The following is a 15887-nucleotide window of genomic DNA, read 5'->3' as shown; positions in this document are numbered from 1 at the left end:
AAACTTTTAAAAAAATTTTTGGGCAACAGTTTTTTCCGCTGGTTCCAGCTTGATAGCAAACTGAATATCTTTGGTCGACCAAACGAGCTATTTAAACAAGTTCACTTTGGGAAAATATACATAAATATAAAAAAAAAAAAATCATCAGATGTCCGCTTTTCTTTCCCTGCTAACTTCAAATTGTTTTCCACCTTTACTATCCTGAGCTGATTGATGGTATCATGCACAAATCAGTGTCATAAAGGAAGTAAAATGAATTTGGGGATTTTAAAACATCCCTGTAAACCTTCATAATCCTGCAAACCCTCATTCTACACATCACTTATAGGTCCATATAGTCTAAAGGCAGATGTCCATGTGTTGTTTGATTATAAAGCAGGTTTAGCTTCTATATTAATACTGTGAAAGTATCAAAGCCTCAGTCCACAGAGAAATGCACACAGCCTGTATTCAGAAACTGAGCCTTAAACAAAATAATGGACATTTATCACTATTTTAATCAAGGGAATAATCTGCAGATGAATTGACACGCAGGTAAAAGTTAACTGTAAATCTGAGACACCGCTAAAAGTGTCATATAGTCTTTCAGATACTTTCTACTGGTATTTTAAATCTTTTTTCCCGATGTTCCTTCGTATGAATTGAAATCTTAAGGTTTTTGCTTAAAGGAAATGATTCATTGCTGTGTGATGGTAAGTCTGACTGATGCAGGGATCACTCATGTTGTTGTTGAATTGTTTTCATAATTGTGTAGATGTAACTTCACACACAATTAAATCACAATTAAATAAGGACTAGTTTCAGAGGAAGTGATTCATTTTCTTTGACATGGTGTAACAGCAGTGAAAGTGGAGACTCTGTGGTCCTTCTGCAAATGTTCTCTGTTTGTCTCTGTCTCTGTCCACAGGTCAAGTCTGTGATCAACCTGCTGTTTGCTGCTTACACCGGAGACGTGTCTGCCCTGAGGAGGTGAGCGGCTCACACTCACTCCTCTCACACTGCTAATGTGCCCAGAGGTCAACACGGGGTTATGTCACTTTTCTTTAAGAGTTCTTCATGGTGCTTTCCTCTCTCAGCTGCATGAGATCTCTAGTGGCAGCAAGAGGAACCTTTGAAAGAACTGTTAAATTGGTGAAAGTGTAAAATCTGGGATTTAGAATACGTCTCTGTTTCAGCCTTAATCTGTGATAATGGCTCATAAAACTGTTGTTTTATCAAGAAGGTTATTTAAATGTTTTTTTTATAAAGTTAGTTGTTTATTTGTGTGTGTGTGTGTGTGTGTGTGTGTGTGTGTGTGTGTGTGTGTAGGTTTGCACTGTCATCCATGGACATGGAGCAGAGGGACTATGACTCCAGAACAGCCCTCCATGTGGCAGCAGCTGAAGGTAACACACACACACACACACACACACACACACACACACACACACACACACTCGTTTCGTTTTAGGGAGATTTTTCATGGCATGAAAAACATGACTTCACAGTGTGACACAATAATGGTGTTTCAGACAATAGTGTTCCTGCAGCTTGGCAGCAACACTTTGGGGGAGGGCTCTTTCCTGTTGTTTGTTTTTTTCCTGGTATTTCCGCTTTTTACTGGATGGAGACAGTAGAGAGTGAAAGGCAGGAAGAGAGGGGGGATGACCTGCAGCAGTGGCTGGATTCACACCCAGGCCGCTGCGATAAGGACTGAGCCCTGTTAATTATACACAGATTCCCAGGTGAGCTAGCAGGGGGGCGCTCAGGCTCTTTCCTGTTTCAACCATAGCAATGCCTGGGTGCACGGAGAAATTGTTTTCCCAGTTGAGTGTGGAAGAACTGCAGTGGTCTGAACGGAGCCCTGACCTCAACCCCCATCCAACACCTCTGGGATGAAGTTGAACTTGCCCAGCCTGAACCTGACTGTGAGCCAGGCCTCATCACCCAACATCAGTGTTGGACCTCACTGATGCTTCTGTGTCAGAACCCGAAGAAAATCCCTACAGCAGGTTCAGCGTCGGAAATGAGAAACGTGGAGGCTGTTAAAGCAGCAGATTAATGAATATGGTTTTGGAAATGGAAAAACATCGTGGTTGGTTGTAAAACTGCTTTGTCAGAGAGGTGTCCTTATCTGAAATGATTTTGTGCCACTTTTGCGTGACAGTGTTTGAAGTATCTGTTGTGTGTGTGTGTGTGTGTGTGTGTGTGTGTGTGTGTGTGTGTATATGTGTTCATGCATGTCTGCTAATATATTTCTGACATCTGCTCTGCTTCCAGGGCACACAGAGGTGGTCCGCTTCCTGCTGGAGGCTTGCAAGGTGAACCCAGTACCCAGAGACAGGTGAGTCTCTGTCCTCAATCTCCTCAATGACTTGCTCTTTTCTGTAGAATCATTTTTACATGAGGCCATGTCTGCAGCATGCACCTCATCCTTTGATGGAGGAGGAGTCTTGTTGTCCCACCCTCCCTCTTTCTTTTTATCGATGTGGGTCCAACATTCCCAATCACACCGTTATAGATTTACTTCCTATTGTACATTTCATGCAGCCACTAATTCATGACATGACAATGTAAAAATCAACTTGCACACACCTGAAACTTGCTTGAGTAATCTATGTAATATAAACTGTAATGTATATTCTGAAGGCCTCATTAGTTCTAACACCAGAGGACAGTTTTATTACCAGCAGCGAGAAAAGTGTTTGTGTGGAGCAGCTCACTGTCAAACAACTAGTGTAAAGTGTCCACAGGATCAAAACATGGAAACAAGTCAAACTGATCCATTAGCATCACCAGTATGTACATGTGTAACTAGAAGAAAGTTCACTCTCATTTATTTTGTAGTTCTTGACTTTGTTTCCTGTTTAATGTGATTATTGGTTAAAAGTACAAAAGGTAAGTTATGAAGCAGATTCAGTCTCTGAGGTGACCTGGATCACCAACACACACACACACACACACACACACACACACAAAAACAGGCAGATTCTCCATGATTTAAAGTGGATGAACGATGCTTTTATCATTCACATAGAGCAGCTACGATTAAGAGACACAGGGAAGACTTCCATTGTTTGAGATGTGTTGTAACGATGTTTCTCCTGCACAGATGGGAGAACACGCCGATGGATGAAGCGGTGCACTTCGGCCACCACGACGTGGTCACCATCCTGCAGCAGTACCATGACAAATACAGCCCCCCTGCCCGGGCCGATGACAAGGAGAGCGCTGAGAAGAGCCTGGACAGCCTGCTGTAGACCTGCTGCACACATCCACTGTAACCTTGTGCTTCTCTGGAATAGCTCTGAATATCAGTGCTGAGTTAGTTATTTGCTTTTCTCTGTTGCCGTGTTTCATCTGCTCCAGCTGTATATCACTGCTCTGCTTCATCTCACCTCCGTCATAATGTAGAGTGTGTTGTGTGTGTGTGTGTGTGTGTGTGTGTGTGTGTGTGTGTGTGTGTGTGTGAGAGAGCCTCATCAATACTGTTTAAACAAATGATATAACAACATTTAAATATCTGTAATGCAATGTTTAGTTTATTCAGTATATTACTCCTGCAGTCTGTCCCAGTGTGGTAGTTTAGTTACAGTACAGTTCTGTTTATACTCTTCTCTACCTGGTAATATTTTGGTAATACTCTGACTGTATTAGTTCTGTGAGATAGTGAGGTGTTTGCTATAAATTGTATGATGTGTCTGATTGTGTAAATGTGTAAAAAAAAAAAAAAAAGTACCAGGCATCGTGCTAACGCTGCAGTTATGTGCCTGTTGGATCTCCTCATTACCTGCATCTGTTCTCATCTCATCCTGCCGACTGACGCCAGCTCGGCAGCAGGTTTCATGAGGCTTCACGTCTCCTCTGAAGTCACGGACAGATTGTATTCTGAATGTATTTATCAGTGGCAACACGTGCAATAGAAGCAGTGAGTATTTATTTCACAGGGAGACTTTTCTAGCGTGTTATCTGTTTCCATGGTGATGAAGGCACATTGATTTTTGTTTATTTTTGTTGGCATAGTTACATTTTTCTGTAGATGTTTCATGGGTTTGTAAACTTGACAAAGAATGCTGATAATATGATGTTGATGATGTTGATAAGCAGGTGGGTCGTCTGCTCTCCGCCCCACATCCTCCATCTCTTCCCATCAACAATGTCAGCAACTATATTATAATATATTTTTCTGTGGTTTTATTACAGGCTGCTGCTGTTGGGGTTTTAAAATGTTGACCGTGACCAATAACAATATGAAGGATCAGATATTTCCAATGCAATAGATTTTAGATTTCATTCAGACCTAATCCAAATCGAGGTCTATGAATGTACTGTAGGAATATACGTAATTCTGCCAGAAGGTCAAAGAGTCAAAGGTAAAATTTAACACATACTTTAAATGATGGAAATTGGTTAAATAATTTAAATTGATTTAAAAAAAAAAAAAAGAAAAGGTGATATATGTTAATTGCAGTGAGGTGATTAAAAAATTAAAACTCTTAATGCTACTTTCTCATCTTTAACCTGCTCTTTTCACTTTTCAGCTCAGATCCGTAGCAGATATCCGATCATTTATTTCACATTTTTGTTGTTGCTTGTATGATAATGAGAGAAGTTTGCCTAAAATACATGGCTGCTTTCTGATACATTACACATGTGCAACAAGTGTTGAACTAATTTCGTCCAGGAATTCAGGGACAGTCACTGACATACGACGGACCAAAGACTGAATGGATCATTCCCTTATAATCTGAACTCCTCCTTCTTTGTCATTCTTTTTTAATCCAAGTGGTATGTATCGTATGTAAAAGAGCATTAATGCCACCCAGTTATTAACCAAAGAGTGCCCACTCTCATTTCTGCCATCACACACACACACCCTGACACATCGTTCCCTGGACTCTCTGACCCCTTCTCTCTGTCATATGTGACCAGGAAAACTGATAGTTGAGTGTTGTTCTGGTCAACAAGACCAACACGCTCACAATGTCAGCGCTGATAGCAGGTATAATGTTTGATGTTAGTGTGTTAGCATGCTACAACTTACAAATGAACACTAAACACACGGAGCAGCTGAGCTTGATGGGAATGTGTTTCAGGTATTTGGTCAGAAATAGAACCTCATGGTGACTTTGGAGTCAACAGGGTTCAACCTCTGGGGACCGTGTCGTTACAACATTTCACTGCAATCCATCCAATGAGTGCGATATTTCAGACTGGAATGACCAACATTGCCCTCATGACTGAGAAAATATGGAAATTCAGAAAGTATTTAATGGGCCAATATGTTTTTATTTTAGTTTTTAACCAAAGTACAGTACATTCATATTTATAATACAGATATTTAGATTGGAATCTGCATTTTGTGTTTTTCACGTAATCATAAATGTAAATACAGGCTCGTTTGGCTCCTGTGTATTTGTTCAAGTTGTGTCAGACTCCATCAGGTGTAGTGAAGCCTGAGGGTGAGGCTCGTTGGCAGTTATTTATTTGATCAGCTGTTTATAAGTAATTAAAAATAAAGTGTTAAAATTTTGCAAGAAATGTTAATGATTAAAATCACTCTTGTGATACATATATGGTCATTTATATGTTTGACTCAACAGGCAAATCATTAGTTACTGTACCTATTTAAGTGCTGAAAATATGGTCAAGGACCACAATATAAAATGATATATATTTCAGTGGATGTAATGTAGCTCTTTCACTTAATGAATATCTCTTTTCACTTTAACTGTGCATTGATTTCTAAAATGATTTTTCTGCATTTTCCATCACTGAAAACTTGTGATTTGCTGGATTAATGAGGAGGCTGGTGTCTCAGTTTCCCTCCCGGAGACATGAGACCGCTGAACGTGTTTGTCCTTTTCTCTGTATAAATAAAATTCTGAGTACAGGATCAGTACTGTATGATGCAGATGTTATTTCTTTTGCCAGTGGAACGTTTTCAAATGTTTATTTTAATAAACAAAAGTTTTAAAAAATAATTTACTGTACAGCATCGTCATTCTTTCCCATAGTAGCAGGATTTTCCTCTTTAACTTCTGACAGGCAGCCACAAAGTTTGTGCACACATTTAACAAAAACAAACAAAAAAAAAACAGATTTGTTTCCCAACCCACATCTTAACATTACCACTACACTTATATAGACAAATTCAGTTGAAGTGAGTTGTTGTGTCTTGCCTTGACATCAAGAGGGCAGGAGAGCTCGGTAGACTCAAGAGATCGTAGAAGAGATCCTGAATCACTTGATCCTGCATCTACAAGTGAAGAAAAGATTTTGTTTTAATTAACTGCAGAGTTTAAGCTTTAAAGGGACTTCAGGAAAATTTGTTTGTAGTAAAATTTCAAACTCACACTTGTGTCTGGGTCAGTGTCCATGTATGTGTCCATGTGTGTCTCCTGAGGTGGAGGGGAAGGTGGTGTAGGATCTCTGTAGACAAAAAAAAAACACAATGTTTTACTGTACAGCAGCAAACAATGCAGAATTGTCAAATATTTGTGACGCACAGCATTTACTCCTGATGTTTTTTGGATTATTCATTATTGTCTTACTTACGCTGAACAAGTGTGATTTCTTCTAACGTAGCCATTCATGTTTTTAGGTGCCTCCTTTTCTGCATGAACAGAGGTCATTAGAGGTCATTACAGGGCTCATGTTCAATCGAGAACAGTATGCTTCTAATAATATGACACAGACTTACAGTACACTGGATAATCTATGCAGTTGTAATAGCAACATTAACATTATAAATCTATAAGTCAGTACAAGTTGGAGAGTGTGAGGAGCTTCAAATCAGCACATTGTTATGCAGTACTGGTTGACAGTATGTTAGACAATATGTTTCTGCAGGAACACATAAATAACAATCACCATCCTGAAACTAATTCCTGTTTGTCTATTGTTGCACTCTGTGAATAGAGTGAGCTGATTCTCAGCGTGAAGTAAGTTAAGAGACAATACCAGGGATGCTGCAGTAGCGTCCAAAGGCAGCGTCTCTGTGGATGTCTGGGTAAAGATAGAGCAGAGGATTCCTGGTCATGTTCTCCTCAGACTTCAGACTGTAGAGGTAAATAATGTCTGGCAGAGACAGGACCGTCAGCTCCGTCTTGGTGTAGGGCTCTACTGAATGCACATGGGTCTCTATAGAGGAAACATGTACACAGGGAAACATAAGCAAACATGAGAAGACAAGTTCCTAACGTGTGATTTTGAAATAATTTCATTCATCACAGGACAGATGACTGGAGGCAGCAGCAGTCAGCAGTTCTCACTTCATGGTGGTTTGTTCGGGCTTTTCTTATCTTACACCGTGTCTACACAGACGGCAGAGCTGACTGAGCAAACTCCGGCTTTGATTTGTCATCACAGTGTGAAAGTGCTGTTTGTCTTACTTTGTCCAAGTGTTATTAAAAAAGGCTTTTCCACAAGAACCAAAAGTACGGGCTTTGAAAAACCTGTATCATTTCAACTCTTTTCTGAAGGCGTTTTGAGTTTTCCTGTACAGAAACATACCACCGTTGGTGTGTTCCACCCAGCTGAAGGTGATGGCTCCGTCTTTGTTGCTCTCGCTAAAGCGCAGCAGAAAGGTCCCAGTCGGTTTTTCCTGCAACAGGCTCCGTGTTGACTTCCTGCTCACGAACCCCATGATGTACCTGAAAACCCCCGAGCACAATACAACAAGAGGTTAGTGAACTGGGAAGCATAATGACTTCATCCTCATCCACATTCCCAAATAATAATACTGAGAAGGCACTGTTGTTGTTTTAGTGGCCACATGTGGATCACTGTCTCATTATTAATGTGGTAATTATTTGTGGATGACACAACAACACACAGTAAAGATGTGTCTTACCCATTTTGCCAAAGATCCACCAAATGTCTTTTGATCAAATCGAGGATCCCGTTGATCCAAATCCAGGCACATTCATTCTGCCAGAGGGAAGTAAAGGCAAGATGTGAAGAACATACAGACACACACACACACACAGACGTCCAACAGGTTACAGTATGGACCTTGCTCAATATTCACCTTAGAGAACTTGCTCCAATGAATGAGACCATCAGGCTCGTCTGTGAAGAAACAGTTACATAAAAAATGTCACAAAAATCACATGAACTCTGAAACAGAGAAAGTGACACATCATCTTTATATTTTCTATTATTGCACCGTTTCATTCAAGAACATGAAATCCTGTTCACTGACTGACTGAATCCAACTGATGAACGTTAACTCAAGAGAGGATCGATGTCGCTCATGTCTGTGTGGTAAGTATGAAGCTATAGCTAACACCTGGTTAGCTTAGCATAAAGACTTGAAATTGGCTGGGGGGGAACAGCTAGCCTGGCTCCTTCCAAAGGTAACAGAATCTGTCTATTAGCAGATCTGAAGCTAAGCTAAGCTAACAGGCTGCTGACTGTAGCTTCATATTTATCGTACAGACGTGTCAATCTTCTCATCTAACTCTCAACAAGAAGGCTAATAATGGTATTTTCCAAAATGTCAAACATTTACTTTAACATCCACAGAAGTCAACACACTTTACAACTCGCACTGTCTCCAATACTAATAAGAATTTTCTCATTAAAATTTGCTCTAAGAATTGACTCAGATCAACATTTCTAACAAAGGGTGAACTCCAGCTACCTCTAGAAAGTAGCATGGCTCAGTTCAATGGGAGAAGCAGCCAAATACTCACCCATGAGTTTGTCTCTTAGCATGGAGAGCTGGTTTTCATCAAGTTCTCGTTTGCCGACAGACAGAAACTGCCAGCTGAGAACCTGTGACAGCTGCTGCCAGGTGAGTGGAGGAGGGTCGACAAACAATGACAGGTCCTAAAGAATAAAATAAGAGTTTTAAGATGTTTTTTTTCCAGTGACAAAAGACACCAACACAGTGTGATCTTGACCACGAGTTTGAGACTAGAAACACTTATTCAGCACAATAAGAAGAAAGAAAATGGTAGTACCTGTATATGAAAAAATTAAAGACAACACTAAAAAATATCAAATATAGAAGGAAGCGAGTGTTTGGTGCAATTTGAACATGTCTTATTTGCTGTGTGATAGCTTTACCTTCGGCTCGCTGGAAGACAGTATGTTGCACCACATGACAGAGGCCCAGGCACTGGGGATCTGATTGGTACTGGAGATGATGACCATTGGCAGGGAGCTGGCCTGAACCAACACAAGAGAAGAAGACCTTTCAATGAACTGCCTGGCTACCATTTTTCTCTGACATCCACCAATATTTTAAGTTAAAGGGCAGAGAACATCGTCTTTACTGCTTCACTGAAGTTGAAAATGAATGACTATAATTTAAATGATATGTTGGCTCACCTCGATGTGACAGCTCAGTCCAGCATGCTGAAACACTGTCACAAACTTAATGATGTGAAGTTCTTCGGTGACTCCCAGGCGACTCTGATTTTAATAAACACAAAATCTATCATTTATAAAATGTGATACTGCAAATGCTTATTTACACATCCAGCAGATACAGATTAATGTGGGTTTTAACATACTGACTTAAAAGTCAGGAACTGCATTCAGTAGGTCATATAATGTGTAGGTGATATAATGAAAAAGGCACAAAAATGTAATGATATACGTAATGACTTATGTAACTGTGGATGACAAAGGTTACGTTTCAATGCAAGATATTCTTTTCTTTTTGCACCAAGAGGTATGTATATGCAAACACAATCACTTTCATACCAATGAATGACACGTTACATTAGAGCTTCTAGTGGGGTTTAATGTCAGCCACAGCCAGTAGGTGGTGACCGATACACAGAGGATCAAGTGTTTACACCTACAAATGACAGTTGATATAAATATTTCCTCTCACCTGACATGAACCTTTGGTTCTTGCTTTTTTTTCCTTGACTGACTGAAAAAAAAAATGTAAATGTCAAAGTATTATACTGTACAATAGTTATTTGAGTCAAGTGATGTATGAATTATATTACACATATTCATGAAATAAAAAAATATATGTTTGTTGTTTGATCAATGACAGAATAAACAAATGTTTCAGCTCATCAGTTTGTGGTTTCATACCATGTGAGTGAATTCTGCCACCAGGCCTCCACCAGGAGGCTCCACATCCAGCACCTTACTGTTATCCCTGTTGAAATCAAAGTGACGGAACCTACAAAAACATCAGACCAGAGTGAGTCTATGGCCAAAAATTAATTAAGCATGAAGTATGATCATATAAATAATGGAAGACTTTACATTTCAGTTTTTCTAACTGTTTTGAGAACCCTTTACTTACCCATTTTCAGTTGTGGTTTCTTCAACATCCCTGATTTTTTGGAAATAAAGGATACAAAAAGATTTTATCAGAAAACACAAACAAATAAAACAATTAAAATTTTAAAAAGGCCAAAGTCTTTCTTTGACTTACTTGTCAAATACAGGTTTGACTTTGAGCAGACACTTGAATTCAGGGAGGTTTGCCAAGAACCTGACAAGACAAGACACAGATACTGAAAATCACTCCCTCACTTCATTTCCAGTCACCTCTCCATTAAATACCCCCAAAAATGTTTTTAGAAATTTAATATGCTTCATCTGTGTGATACTGTTGAGCACGTACAGCTCCAAGGCTTGTATTTTGCAGTTTATTGGTGAAGCATTGATTGTTTAAGACATAATGAAGGGGCGCACATTTCAAGCTAGGTTTAGTATATGGTACTTAAAAGATTAAAGCTACTTGATCTTGGCGTGGGAAGCATTTTGTAGTTCTTACAGTAAGCACAGTTAATTTAGAAAATAATAACATTACAATCAGAGTAATTTAACAGAAGAGGCACTAACTGCAGATGAATTGTAGTAACTCTTCCTGCAGCACAATACATTACTTGATTAGCAAACACATTCAGACCTACTGTGCATAAAATAAAACCTTATCTCTTGTAAAGTGAGTAAACTGAACTCACTCCACGGTTCTGTGTTGGCTACTTACCGAACTGCCGCTGTGAACCGCACCCCGGTCTTAAGTATTAGAGGTCGCTGTGGCAGATTCGTCATGACAGGTTGTCTTTCAACCACTAGAGCACTGCAATACAAGACCACAACAAAACATGTTTACAATATAAAAGTGTGTGTGTGAGTTTGTACTGTATATAACAGAGGAGTCCTGATGTCACGTCTCACCTTGAAAGAAGTTTTGTGAGCAGGGACAGTGCAGATTTCTCAGTTTCTTGATGGAGGCTGTAGGCATCGTTGCAGTTGTATTTCTTGTTCTGGTCATGTAGTTTCTGCAGCTGTTGGCGGACTTGTATTAGCACCTCGGCTACAGCTGTGAACCTGCACATAGAGCACACATAACAAATACTTTGTCATTATGCCTTGAGTGTGACAGCTGGGACAAAAAGACATTTTGTTAAATACACAGAAAGTATCCTCCTCAACATGAAACGTGAAAAGCCGATGCAGCACTGCGGAAGTTCTTACCTCATCTGGAGGTGGTCCAGACAGGTGTCGACTGGACCTCCAATGCAGGCCATCTGCTGCCTACGTTTCCACTCAGGCAGCTCCACATCAGTGAGAGCCGCAACTATCTGCTCGGCCTGTTTTAAAATCTTCACTATCTGCTGCAGCACCACCTGCAGAAAACAAAACAACACAACAGGCATTATGTATGTGAGGAGGATCTCTCATTAAGCTGCTTCAACAGTGACCTTACTAATAATGTAGAGACTGTTGTAGCTTACAATCATCATATCAAGCTTTTTATCAATCAATTATCAATGACTTCAACATTTATCTATTTTATAAAATAATTTTTTTGCTCAAGGAGAAAATTAATGGAAGAAAAAAAAATGCTTCCCCAAATACCCAAAGAACTGCTTTTCACAGATACTGTAGGTATGCTGCAAAATAATTGCTTAAAGGTCCCATATAGTATAAAGGTAGATGTCAATATATTGTTTAAATATAAAGCAGGTCTAAGTTCTATATTAATACTGTGAAAGTAAGTTCTCAGTCCTCAGAGAAATGCACACAGCCTGTATTCAGAAACTGAGCCTTAAAACCAGCCGTCAGGACGTCTGTAACTTTGTGATGTCACAACAAATCAGTTACTACCCTCAGTCATGTCTGAAACCCCGCCCACCTGGACCCACCATCCAACCTTGTAGGATTTGGTTTCTTTTTTGATTTTGTTTACCTGAAGTTTGCAATATTTTTATTGGATCAGAAGAGAGGCTCAGAGCCTCCTCTCTTCTGATTGGTTCACTGACCTGTTGTTAGCCTGAGAGAGTAGATGTAAATCTACACTGAGATGGTTTTTGGTTCTTAAAACCACAAATATATCTTCTTATGGATCAACGTTTCAAATAAAACACAGGGAACCTTTAAAACATAAAAGTGCTATGTCAACAACAACTCACCAAAGATGTTTCTACTGTACCTGCTTTGTTTGACTGATAAAATTGGCTTGCTTAAGGCATTCCTCTTTCACAGCAGCTTGGGACTGGGCCAATCCAATACACTTCTCTACTGATAGTGACAAAAGAGATAGAAAAAAAAATGAAGCATGAACTCACACCAAACCTATCATCTGTTTCTTTATGTCTCCTACCACACCTTCGCTTTTCCAGGTCTTCAGTATGTAGTCATGGTTTTCATATAGGTTCTCCAGTGACTTCATTTCCTTCTTTACCTCCTGCATTAGAGTTAAAGTTCACAGATTTAGAAATAATAAAGTATACCACTAACAAACCAGCAAGCACCTGTGCAATCAAAAAAAGACCAAATGAATTTACCAAAGTCTGCCTTTTCAGGTCATTGACTCCGTTGTCCAGCTCTCTCCATTTCTGATCCACAGTTGGACCGTCACCACCCTGATAAAAACAAAGATATGTCTTTCACTCTTTTCTTGTTATTGGGGTGTGGTGGAGATTCTTACAAACATAAAAAATTACATAAGAAATAGCAGACTCACAATTCTTTTTTGACAGAGTGTATCAGAATTGCAGAAAAATGTTAGAGACCGCTAGGGGTATGATATGCATCTGCACAGCACTTGATTGAAATGAAATACAAAGTTCATTGTGACAACTGATATTTAAGCAATATCACCTGAGAGGGAGTGATGTTGTACTGAATATGAGTATGGCTGTGATTCGGTCATAAGTTCAAGGCTGCAGACCGTGTTGATATTCAGTACAGCATCACAACCTCGAGTGTGATATTGTTTCTATACAACAGTTCTACAAGCGCCATATTAGCTAACAGTAGCTAATAAGAAACAACAGATTATGATTGTTTAAATCATCATTTATTTGGTTACACCAACACAAATAGTTCTGCAACTTCACTGGTACTGGACTGTTGCTAAGCAACACAAACATTTTCCTGACTTATATGAGTGCATCTGGATGTGTGCGCTGAAGTATCCAGGCTTCTTCCCTTCATCCTTATCTGACCATACATCATTTAATTCAAATGTTATTTCTATCTATCTTTCTATCTATATATCTATTAGTGAGTTTGTTACACTCTAAGATAGATAACATCCGTTAATGTAAATCTGATTAACGGTTAATAGAACGTAATAGTGATTAAGTGATACATGATGTTAAAAGTCCCAGTGCTGTTATACTCTATATCCACTGATGGAATGACTCGTCAATCAGATAACTTGGTTGGAACTAACTGTTGTACCTGCTGTATAACGTGTCATTTTACCTGTGTCTTAGAGGCTGAATTCAGGATTCTCTTTTCCTCGCGTAGGCATTCAGAGAGTATGACGGCCAAGTTCAGTGGCACATCCTTAAAGTTTTTCTAAGTTAAAGAAAACAACAAAACAAGAAAAAGTTTTAAATAACAAGTACAGTACAGCTGAGGATGCTCTCAGAAAGAAACATCATCTCAAATGTAGCACTGCATTCAAATGTTTCCCTACCAACAGGTAGTCCCTCATCCCTTGAAAATCAGGTCCTGGCAAAATGTAGCTCAGCTGGACAGACTGGTTCCACTGTTTATCCAAATAGAAGATGAGTGTACAGAAGCAAACACTTGCTTTTTTTTCATCCACAGCAGCCGAATCCCTAACAAGGAGAAACATACTTTGTTTAAAAATAATTCAACATCAAAACTGACTAGTATGACAAAGTTATTCTATCTTCAAATTTAAAGGAACGCCTCTAACAGGAGGGGACATCTATGAGTCTGTGTCTTGGACAGTAATTGTTAGGGGAAGTGAGGGAGAAGAAAAAAGAGAAGGAGAAACGAGATTGAGATGGATATAGCTTGGGGCTATGTCATGTATGTGGTTGTGGTCAATGATTTGTAACCTGGGTAACCACATTTATTTGCTCCAGTTTCTTTTCCATTATTATTATTCTAATTATTATTGCTATTATTAATAATTATCATTATTACATAGTAATTCAATACTGGAAAAGGTGTGTGTGTGTGTGTGTGTATAATAAATATATCATATTTCAGGAGGGGGCAAATAACCCAGTAGAGGGTCCATAGAGTCCCGTTTTTCCCCACTCTTTTTCACACTGCATTGTAATTAGAAATTTGTAATTAGGTAATTTAATTAAGAACAATTTAGGCAGTAAAATGCACTAAACCCACTAAAAGCTGACAAAATAGAGACTATCACAACTGTCACTGCTGCCTGTGTCCCCGTCCACACCTTTCAAAGCCAAGCATCATGCAGTAGACTGCCTCTCTTACCAGTCCAGCTCCTCTATGCACACGCACAGGCAGTGGCGGATGTGTCTGGGGAATTTTCTCTCATACAGCTCACTCAACCAGCCCTGGACTAGGTTCAGACGCAGCAGCTCCTGCCACTGTGCCATCTGCAATTACGCAACAAAAGCAGTCAACACGCAGCACTGAGAGAAAGCGGGCTTTTCTGTCTCTGGCAGTTATATGCGACATATCATAAAGTTTCGGATTAACAGAAATCATGACAAAAACGGCCAATTCAAGTTTCTTCATTTTCTTGGTTACCAGTGTGACGAGCCTCGTACCATCTGATTGGTTGTCTGAAAAGGACATGAAATGAAGAAAGCATAGACTTCCTGACAAGTTCAAACATAATCATCGCGAAGTGTCGGAGCGGGCGCAAAAGAAATAAAAAAAAAAACAAAACAACTATGTGCACACACATCTTAAAGTTTTCAGAAATTTGGAAGATGGTTACAGACAGCGTCAAGGCTTTAATTGCAACACTTCCATAACAATAAGTGTTGTGAAAGACGGATGCCCGGTCCTTCTTTAAGTTTTCCATCATTTTCCCATTAACTGGCAAACCGGAAGCGTCTAAAACTAGCTAAATAACACCGACATTCATTTATTTGAATCATTTTTATCAAGAAGCTTTTGACATTGCAAGTTGAACACCAGTACGTACACCCATGTCGTGCCTTAAACTAAACTGTTTCCATAAAATAAAACAAAAAACGTCTACATCGTCCTATAATTGACTTACCTTGTGACTGTCGTTGTTTGTCGTTGATCAATATTTTATTTAAGTGTGTAGTGTCCAAGTTGGAAGTTCCGCCTTACACCGGGCTCAGTGTGCAGCTGTTTGGCAGCGGAGATATTTATAGTCACCCACGAACCACGTGATTCTCCAGAAACGATCATACTGACTGCGTCAAGTCAGCGCAGTTACAGTTTTCATTTCCGTGTCCGAAACACTAAAGTAAAGTCTACTGGACCTTACCGGAAACAACAGAATAACCTGATCTGAGTTTCAGTGATAGAAACAGTTGTGCTAAAGGTGTGACCTTTGTTTCCCTTGCCTGCCTGTAATGGACCTAAATTACCAGAGAGTTGGCCTTTCACACAGCAGACATTTTTAACACTTAAAACCAGGAAAGGCACAAGTGTACTTCATAATATTTACCATGTCTTCTTTCCATATGTGCAAG

General features: G+C 39.5%; 2 protein-coding genes across 3 annotated transcripts in view; one reads left to right on the top strand and one right to left on the bottom strand.

Moving 5' to 3' along the window:
• The window catches only part of glsb (glutaminase b), a 39967-nt gene extending 33888 nt beyond the window's left edge, over nucleotides 1-6079 (top strand). The window contains exons 15-18 of the mRNA XM_023423103.2: nucleotides 908-969; nucleotides 1309-1385; nucleotides 2260-2323; nucleotides 3092-6079. Coding sequence (XP_023278871.1) covers nucleotides 908-969; nucleotides 1309-1385; nucleotides 2260-2323; nucleotides 3092-3239 — 351 coding nt within the window. The 3' untranslated portion in view covers nucleotides 3240-6079. The remainder of the gene's footprint in view (nucleotides 1-907; nucleotides 970-1308; nucleotides 1386-2259; nucleotides 2324-3091) is intronic.
• Nucleotides 5248-15578, bottom strand: LOC111667430 (signal transducer and activator of transcription 1-alpha/beta-like). 2 transcript variants are annotated; one of them, XM_023423096.2, is made up of 24 exons: nucleotides 15443-15578; nucleotides 14683-14807; nucleotides 13898-14042; nucleotides 13681-13776; nucleotides 12756-12833; nucleotides 12577-12655; nucleotides 12401-12489; nucleotides 11443-11594; nucleotides 11143-11295; nucleotides 10952-11044; nucleotides 10391-10450; nucleotides 10259-10288; nucleotides 10042-10132; nucleotides 9830-9871; nucleotides 9319-9402; nucleotides 9055-9156; nucleotides 8679-8814; nucleotides 8012-8052; nucleotides 7835-7911; nucleotides 7495-7634; nucleotides 6943-7122; nucleotides 6538-6595; nucleotides 6336-6411; nucleotides 5248-6238 (listed from the first exon to the last, which is right to left on the bottom strand). In XM_023423096.2, the coding sequence occupies exons 2-24, from the start codon at nucleotides 14805-14807 to the stop codon at nucleotides 6134-6136; spliced, it is 2232 nt and encodes a 743-aa protein (XP_023278864.1). In that variant the 5' UTR covers nucleotides 15443-15578; the 3' UTR covers nucleotides 5248-6133. The 2 variants fall into 2 exon arrangements, with proteins under 2 accessions (XP_023278864.1, XP_087034623.1); XM_087178497.1 differs by having other exon boundaries at nucleotides 12401-12486.
• Nucleotides 15579-15887: the final 309 nt, after the last annotated feature.

The sequence above is a fragment of the Seriola lalandi genome, unplaced genomic scaffold (genome assembly GCF_002814215.2).
Source record: "Seriola lalandi dorsalis isolate HSWRI2012SDOR001 ecotype SW California unplaced genomic scaffold, Sedor1 jcf7180002054689, whole genome shotgun sequence".
Lineage (NCBI taxonomy): Eukaryota > Metazoa > Chordata > Actinopteri > Carangiformes > Carangidae > Seriola > Seriola lalandi.
This window is presented reverse-complemented; position numbering and strand designations above follow the sequence as displayed.

Coding starts and splice junctions, on each gene's coding strand:
- LOC111667430 (XM_023423096.2), bottom strand. CDS start 14,807: ATGGCACAGTGGCAGGAGCTGCTGCGTCTGAACCTAGTCCAGGGCTGG. Junction 10,451..10,951: donor CGGTTCACAGCGGCAGTTCG/GTAAGTAGCCAA, acceptor TTGTCTTGTCAG/GTTCTTGGCAAACCTCCCTG. Junction 8,053..8,678: donor GCTAAGAGACAAACTCATGG/GTGAGTATTTGG, acceptor GTTTCTTCACAG/ACGAGCCTGATGGTCTCATT.